General features: G+C 45.1%; 2 protein-coding genes across 4 annotated transcripts in view; one reads left to right on the top strand and one right to left on the bottom strand.

The window, feature by feature from the left end:
• The window catches only part of aldh16a1 (aldehyde dehydrogenase 16 family, member A1), a 12,362-nt gene extending 7,324 nt beyond the window's left edge, over window positions 1-5,038 (bottom strand). The window contains exons 1-7 of the mRNA XM_017439075.3: window positions 4,785-5,038; window positions 3,164-3,263; window positions 2,934-3,060; window positions 2,684-2,841; window positions 1,477-1,554; window positions 313-500; window positions 79-237 (exon numbers count right to left, since the gene is read on the bottom strand). Coding sequence (XP_017294564.1) covers window positions 79-237; window positions 313-500; window positions 1,477-1,554; window positions 2,684-2,841; window positions 2,934-3,060; window positions 3,164-3,263; window positions 4,785-4,874 — 900 coding nt within the window. The 5' untranslated portion in view covers window positions 4,875-5,038. The remainder of the gene's footprint in view (window positions 1-78; window positions 238-312; window positions 501-1,476; window positions 1,555-2,683; window positions 2,842-2,933; window positions 3,061-3,163; window positions 3,264-4,784) is intronic.
• A 477-nt stretch (window positions 5,039-5,515) lies between these two features.
• LOC108249605 (histone acetyltransferase KAT7) overlaps window positions 5,516-8,060 on the top strand; it is a 25,250-nt gene continuing 22,705 nt past the window's right edge. For 2 of the 3 annotated variants that reach the window (XM_037978841.1, XM_017439089.3), the window contains exons 1-2: window positions 5,516-5,711; window positions 7,615-7,759. In XM_037978841.1, coding sequence (XP_037834769.1) covers window positions 5,697-5,711; window positions 7,615-7,759 — 160 coding nt within the window. In that variant the 5' untranslated portion in view covers window positions 5,516-5,696. The remainder of the gene's footprint in view (window positions 5,712-7,614; window positions 7,760-8,060) is intronic. The other variant, XM_017439090.3, reaches the window with a different exon arrangement.

Genomic DNA, 8,060 nt, shown 5'->3' with positions numbered 1-8,060 from the left:
GGGAGGGAGGGGGGGGGGTCCTGTTAGAGGGTCTGCAGCCGACAGGACAGATGCTGCAGCTCGTCTTCTTCCTCTCACCTCTTTCTTCTTCTTGAAGGCAGTCTGGATCGCTTCGTCCACAGCGCTGTTGATGTCGGCGGACTCGAAGATGATAAAAGGACACGTGGCGCCGACACACGGGGAGACAGAGACGGGGACCCCCATTCCTGCCGTGGCTTTACACAGCATCGCCCCATCCTGAGAGAGACCAGAAACCCTTCAGATTCTGTCGGATGTGATCTGGCATCAACGTGACGCTGAAACTCCACAGACCTGCTTGTTGCCGCTGTAAGTCACGTGGCCGACGTTGGGCCCCTGGGCCACTTTGGCCCCCAGGGGCACGGCGCTTCCTGTTAAAACATTCAGAGCGCCAGCAGGAAGTCCGGCTGTGGTAAAAAGCTGCGCCAAGAGGAGGGCTGGGGGGGCGGCGCTCCGACCGGGAACGACAATCACAGAGTTCCCTGAAAGACCAAACACACACAATCCTCAACAGATTTTACACAAAGTTCTGAACAAAAACCAACAACTAAAATGTTAGATTTTATCAAACTCGAGTTGAATCTGATCCAATAAACACAATCTAGTAAGATTCAACAATTTTATCAGGTCAACAGTTTCTGGTCCCCAACCTTTTCAGCTCCACGGACCGGTTCATTATCAGACAGGATTTTCACGGACCGGCCTTTAAAGGTGTGGCGGATAAATACAACAACGTAAAATGATACAACCGGCATGAAAACGCGGGTATTTTTCAAAACATAATAAATTAACGTTAAATAAACGACGCACGGCGGCGCTACAGCTAACTGGGTCAAGCAGCGTTCGAGCTAATTCATTCATTCATTTCTCAGCTCAGATGAAATAAAACATTTTATGATTGTTGTCGGCAAAGAGCTGAGTGGGAGCTGACACTTTCCACTGCTTTGCTCAGGTGTTATCTGTGAAGGAAACAACTGAGAATTTCCAGCCAATCAGAGCGATTCCTCAGCTTCAGCCCGCTGTGAGAACAGAAGACTTTCTACTGCTGCCTGTTTAAGAGTTGGATTCATTTAGACCCATTGGACTGTGTTGAATTTGTCTTTAAAAGATTGATCTATTGGGATCAAAATATGCCGTGTTTGATGAAGTTATAAAAATCAGGTGGCCTTGCTAACGCTCACCTTAACCTTCAATATTTCTTTTAGCCCCGGTTTGTTGTGTTTGTACTAAAGTCAGAGGTTCTACTTTGCTGCTCAGACCAACAACACAGATCCCAGCTAATCAGAGACGTTTAGTGCTCCCCCACCACAGAGTTTCAAAAGTCCCTCCCTACCACGGCTGTTTTCATGGTGGTGAACTTCTACCTGGGAGCGGGGTAAAGAAAACTACCCTGGTTCGCGAAAAAGGCGTGGCTTCAGAGAACACAGTGGGTTGTACAGACACAGGTGTGTGTTTTACCCATGGCCAATGCCGGCAGGACTTTGAGCATCAGGGAATAAAGGGAGCAGTCATCAGAGGTGACAACAACCACTACACCTAGAAGACGAGGGGAGAAAAACAAAGTCATGAAAACAGACTTCATTAAAATCGGACATTGAGACTAAAAGCTTTACATTAAATGAATATTTCAGACTGAAGTGATGTTCTGTGGAAATGTTATCAACCATTAATATCTTACCTGTTTCAGATAGCTGTTTGAACGACCTCAGTTTGGAGAAACAAGAGTTTAAATCTGACAGAACTGATGAGCTAATGGCTAGTCTGAGAGCAGCTAAGACCAAAGAGAACTACAAACGTCTTACAACTCCATTCTCCAAAATATCACAGCTGTTCATGTAAACTATGATGTAGACCTTTACACTGGGCTCAATTTCACATTACACAGGATTCTGGGGTTATTTGACAACATAAACAGTGGCAGCGGCAGCCAGCTGTAGCACTTCTGATGCAACCCGGAGCAGCTCCTGAAGGAAAATCACAATATTTCTGCCGGAATAATTGCGTAATGGGTCACTCTCAGGAGCTCAGACAGAAGCATGAGTCGTCCCTCCAGAGGACACGTCTCCACTGCTCTAGAGTCCAGTGGTGGCGTCCTTTACTCCACTGCATCTGACTCCTTGCTCTTGGTGATGGAAGGCTTGGCTTCTGCTGCTCGGTCATGGAAACCCCTTCCATGAAACGCTGTTCCTGAGCTGATCTGAAGGCCTCATGAAGTCTGGAGGTCTGTAGCTGTTGACTCTGCAGAACGTTGGTGACCTCTGAGCTCCATGAGCCTCAGCATCCTCTGAGCCGCTCTGTGGTTTTACATGGCTGACCACTTTGTGGCCGAGTTGCTGTCGTTCCCAATCACTTCCTCTTTGTTATAATCCCACTAACAGCTGACTGTGGAACTGGACTTATTGCACAGGTAGCATCCTATCACAGTACCACGCTGGAATTGACTGAGCTCCTGAGAGCGACCCATTCTTTCACTAATGTTTGTAGAAGCAGTCTGCATGACCAGGTGGTTGATTTTATACACCTGTGGCCTTGGAAGATACTGGAACACCTGAAATCAATGAACTGGATGGCAATATAGTGCATCTACAACAGGTGAGATATTATTTAATCATAATTTATTCACAGAACTTCACTTCAAAATGTCCAAAATCTGTTCCTTTCTCACCGACAGGAGCCCAGTTTGAGACGAGCGAGTCTCTGAGCTGAGCCCAGCTGCTGTAGTACTGCAGCAGCCTGACGAGTGCCGAGAGCGAGCAGGAGGCCTCGCACAGCTCGCACAGCTCCGACACGCACTGACCGTGCAGCCCGAGAACACCCACCAGCCTGTGACGTGGACAGGGAGCGAAAGGCGTCAGTGAGCGAAACGGCGGAGCTCGGGAAGCCTCCGGAAACGTGGGGACGTGGGTTTGTTAAACCTGAGCAGGACTTTGGATCTCTGGGAGCACGTCAGGCTGCTCCAGGACTTGTAGCCGCCGTCGGCAGACGAGGCGCACTGGGAAATGTCCTCGTCCTCGGCGGACACCGTGCGGCACACCACATCGCCTGGTAGACAGGAAAAAACAACGATGGTAGTTTTACCGTTTTCATTAAAGAAACAGGAAGAAGCGTTCGTTCAGAACGGTCAGCTGATACCACAGCTCCCCACCTTTAGAAGCAGTCAGGGAGCAGCTACGTCTGTCTGCCGGACGGACAAACTTGCCATCGATGAAGAGGCCGAGCGAACGCGAATGATGGTCCAACCAGGCCTGATGAAGAAGGAACAAAAGGTTCATTATTAAAAAAAAACAAGAACCGTCCAGAAGATGATCACAATACAAGAAGGAGGAGAAAAAAAAACTTCTAGATATGATCTGGACCTCGCGGCATGAAGGTCGCAGGTTCACAACCTGCCTGGGGTCTTTCTGTGTGGAGTTCACACGTTCTCCCCTTGCATGAGGGAGTTTTCAAACAGTTTCCTCCCACAGACCAAAAACATGCACGTTCTAGTAGCTCTAAAGCTGTCCCTAGGTGTGAGTGAGAGCGTGAATGGTTGTTTGTCTCATTTGTCTCTGTGTGTCCCTGTGATGGACTTGCGACCTGTCCAGGGTGTCTCCCCGCCTCTCGCAGAATGTCTGCTGGAGACAGACACCAGCTTCCCGTGACCCAGAAAGAAGCGGGTGAAGAAAATGGATGGATGAAAGAGTAACCCTGCTTCTGTGAAGAAGTGGAAAAAAAATCTTGTGTGGGGTTGCCATGGTGACCCTAACGAGCCACTAGCAGCAGCTTTAACATTCATCACAAAAGTAATCCGAAATTGCCACTGGACTTTGAAGAATAAAGATGTTGGATGCTGGAAGGTGTTGCATCGACGCCCTTCAAGATACCTTCAGGGATCTTGGCGGTTTCTGCCCTGGCTCAGATTTTATTGGCGAGGAAGACGCCACCTCTGTTTGTCTGGCTACTGCATCAAATATTTACAGACACAGCAGACCAAAGTGCAGCCTCAGCCTCTGTCAAAACCACCCAATTTGGGCTCAATCAAGTTTGAAATTAGTAGTTTTGCGTTCTTCCCTATGATCCCAAAATCAAAGTGCCAAAATGTTTACAGCTATTTGAGCTGATACAAACACAGAGAGAATCTGCCCTCAGGCTTTATAAAAATAAGAGTTTCAGCTAATTTGTCCAATTTAAAAGTGCAAAAATGAGTTGCTGAATGCAGCTGTTCCCAAAGTTGTGGGTAGTTACACTAAGTGGACAGAAATCCAGACGTCATAATAAATGTAAAAATGATTGCAAGAGAAAACAAAAACAGTCCTAAATGGCATTTTGTAACAATATACACCCTGTTTGTTTGTCTGACCAGTAATGTGTTTGTAAAAAGCTCTGAACCTCATTTTTTGGGGGGTCAGAAGGTGAAAGCTTTGGAAACTACTAGACTAATATGTCTAATGGGTAATATTATTAGATCAGGCCTGTTTTGCAATGGTATAAATTCTACAAGTTTAATAAATTTATATATATATATATATATATATATATATATATATATATATCCTTGTTGCATTGCTCTTGAGTGTTCAGAACCACCTCCAGCCCAGTCAAGTGAAGTCACATGTTTGCCTTGAGTTAGTTTATTTACAGTTAATTAACTGACATTCATTGGTCACACAGGAGGGAACTGAGTCAGCCGAAAAGGCATTATTTTTTGCATGAAACCACACATCTTTTAAAAGGTAACTCCAGATAATGCTTTCAGTCAGCCTTTATCTGCAGACTGGAAGCCTGACCTGTGCCGTGGCGACGCTGGAAGCCGACGCGGGTCCGTACTCCATGCTCTGGAAGATTTCGTACACCGTCTTGGCGGAGCTACGGGCCATAATACTTGACGGCTCGGTCCGGGGGAGAAGCTCGCTTCGTCCGTAAGCTTTCCGCGGTGAACTCCGGAGTGGAAGCGGGTTTGTCGAGAGGTGCGTGTGGAAGGAGTCGGAGCTCAGCAGCGCCGTCGCTTCCCACCACGCCGTCTTCGAGTAAAAGCGGAAATGTCGCGAGACGCGATGCTGTGTCAGCGCGAAAGTCACGTGACTGATGCAGAACCTACACAAGTCATGTGAATTTTGCGCAGACACAGCGCTCTACATGTCGATGCGCTGTGCCTTTTCCATATCTATATATACTAATTGCATAATATTTATTAAATAGGAGCTCAAAGCTTTATATGACAGGCGGCAGGTCTTCTGCCCTACAGCCAGCAGGTGTCGCTTGTCTGCGTGTCAGTCAGGGGTGCTTTTTCCGGCACAACACCAGTGTAGGGTCCGTTTTCAAAGAGCTCTACTTAGACACAAAAAATGAATTTAATCTGTTGGGTTACAAAATATACACTTGAAATACTTTTAAATTAACTCTAAATAATCATTGTGTATTTTCTGACAGTATAACATCATAACCTTTAAATTAACTAAAGTATAGCTGCCTGAAGTAACCCGGACCCCGTGAAACCAGAGCGTACATTTCCATACGGAAGTATTTTGGTAACGTACCAGCAATGAACGACCGATGAATTTGTAGGAAGTGCAGAGAAATTAGTCCGCCTCTTTCAGTTGAGTTGGTCTGTGTTGCCTTTAGGGTGATTCGTTTCGGTTGCAATACATATGTAACCTTAAATACATTGTTCCCAAACGTACAGGATAATAATCTTTAAAATGCCACGAAGAAAGGTAAGACAAACGTTTGTTCGAGGCTGCAGCAAGATGCACAACGTCATCGCGAATACTAGCAAATTTACAGATGAAGATTGCACTCTGAAGGGTGAAACAAACGGGCCTGTGGACTTGAATGTGTTTTTAAAATGCTGTTACTAAATTGAAGCTATTTATAAATATTTAAATGACACATAGGTGTTGTCGGTTTGTACTGCTAAAGCTAAAGTGGCTAATGTTAATTTATAGTTGCGAGAATATAATGTTGCCTCCGACATGTTTCTTTATCCATTTAAATGTGCTGTTCGTGTTAGTGTAGGCTGGGCTGCCACCACCTCTAAGGGAAAATGGAAACAGAAACTGGCCACGGTTTAACGTAGGTAACGGCCGCTTTAGCTAACCGATGAAACGGGCTTTTTTTTTTTTTTTTTTTGGAGTGCATGGAGCGAGAGTCTGCACCAAAACATCCCCTGTGATTGGTCCGAGTCAGAACGAGCGCTGTGTTCATTGGCTCGCCTGATTTGAATCCCGCCTTCTCTTTAATTTGATTGGTGGTATGCAAATGAAATGCGCAGCCTCTTGTTGTGAAGTTGTCAAACCGTGTGCCCCGAACTGGGATTGTTCAGATTACTACTGTTTGCTCAGACATTATTTTTTTTCCGCCCACAACCGCATCAGAGAAGTTTTTAGTCAGAAGTAGTTGACTTTATCTATTTTACTCACAAAGCATGTTGTTTGCTATTTGCAGTGTTGACAGTCTTCCTCTAAATAATCCATTAGCGTAATCTGTTTTAGCTTATTCGTTTTTCGTCATTATTATCTTCTAAAATAATTTTTTTACATGTCACTTAATGGTTTTAGGAAATTAGAGTTTAATCTTTTCAAAATTTTAATTCAGCCTTAAAATTGGAACCAGGGTCGCGGGGGAAGCATGGTTGTGCTGTTTACACGCAAGTACAAAGTAGGTCCTGTTTCTGGATTTTTATAAGGACAAACGCTTAGAATAACTAACTATGGCATATGAAATGCAGAGAAACACACGCATGATAATATTAGAATTTATTCAGTATTGTTGTGTCTTAAGTGACGTTTAAGGGGATGATTTTTCATCCGCCTGTCCTAAGGCAGGACGTTACGTCTGTGGGCTAGTTCTTGTCTGAGCTCTAAATTGATGAGTCTTCATCTCAGAAAAGTCAACGTGCACGGCTGGACACTTCACGTGGCAAGGATGATCCCTATTGATTTCAAGGCCACGGGGTCAAAGGTCACAGGTCCCTCTGTAGAAACCCTTGCCCGTGCTCCAACTCCAGGCAGGAGTTCAGGATTGTTGTGTGAGGGAATTCATGCTTTCGGTTCTGATAACTCTGACAGTTTTCTGACATGTGTATTATGTACTGCTGGTGGTACTCTTGTTGTTGTTTGTGTAGTACAAATGATATGGTTTGAGTCACCTTTTCACCCCATCCAGCAGGATTAGGCCTCTTTGGTTGAGCTCCGTGAAGCAGCAAACCATTTATTCTGTGTCTAAAGCAGCATTTCTGACTAAAAAACACTTTTTTTGCACATTAGTTTATTTGCTTTCCTTATTTTTCTTATTAATTAGCCAACAGTTTGGAAATTTACACTGAAAGTGTAGTTCAGGTGCAGATACATTTCTAATATTGCTACTGCTGTGTGGGCAGCCAGGGTGTTTTAAGCGGTGTTAGAAATTAGCCCCAATTTGAGGACTTTGTGACAAATTGACGGCAGTAATGGAAAAGCACAGAGCTGAGGAGAAAGGAAAGGGATAATGACCTTCTTCCAGCATGTGTCTCTGCTGAATCATCCACAAAAAGTGAAGCTATTGCTTACAGAAAGTAACATGTGTGACATCTAGACACATGAAATCAGCAGACGGTTTTGTTTGCTGTTGCGTTTTCAGAGGACGACGGGCAGCAGCTCGGACGGAACGGAGGACTCCGATTTTTCCGCCGACCTAGAACACACAGAGGCGGCCGAGAACCTGCGCAGGCGCAGCAGCGCGCGCCTGACTCGATCGTCCCTGCGCCTCAGCCAGAGCTCGCAAGGTACCAAAAGAAAACTCACCCTCACACACTTTAGAAAGCCTACATTTCAATAAATAAATGAAAAGCACAAAAAGTATTATAAAATATCAGAATCAGAATCAGAATCAGCTTTATTGTCATTCACACACAACATCAGAAATGCAGTGCGGAACGAAAATACAGTTAAGAACACTCTGTTCAGGAGAAGGACATACGTTACAGACATGGGTTAAACAGGAGTTCAGGTCATTCACAAGACACTCGCGCTACCTTTTGCAGTTTGGAAGAGAAAGACACAATAGGAAGGATGAGCTAAAAAAAA

The sequence above is a fragment of the Kryptolebias marmoratus genome, linkage group LG12 (assembly GCF_001649575.2).
Source record: "Kryptolebias marmoratus isolate JLee-2015 linkage group LG12, ASM164957v2, whole genome shotgun sequence".
Taxonomy (NCBI): Eukaryota; Metazoa; Chordata; class Actinopteri; order Cyprinodontiformes; family Rivulidae; genus Kryptolebias; species Kryptolebias marmoratus.
The sequence above is the reverse complement of the archived record's forward strand: the minus strand, read 5'-3'. Positions and strand labels throughout refer to the sequence as shown.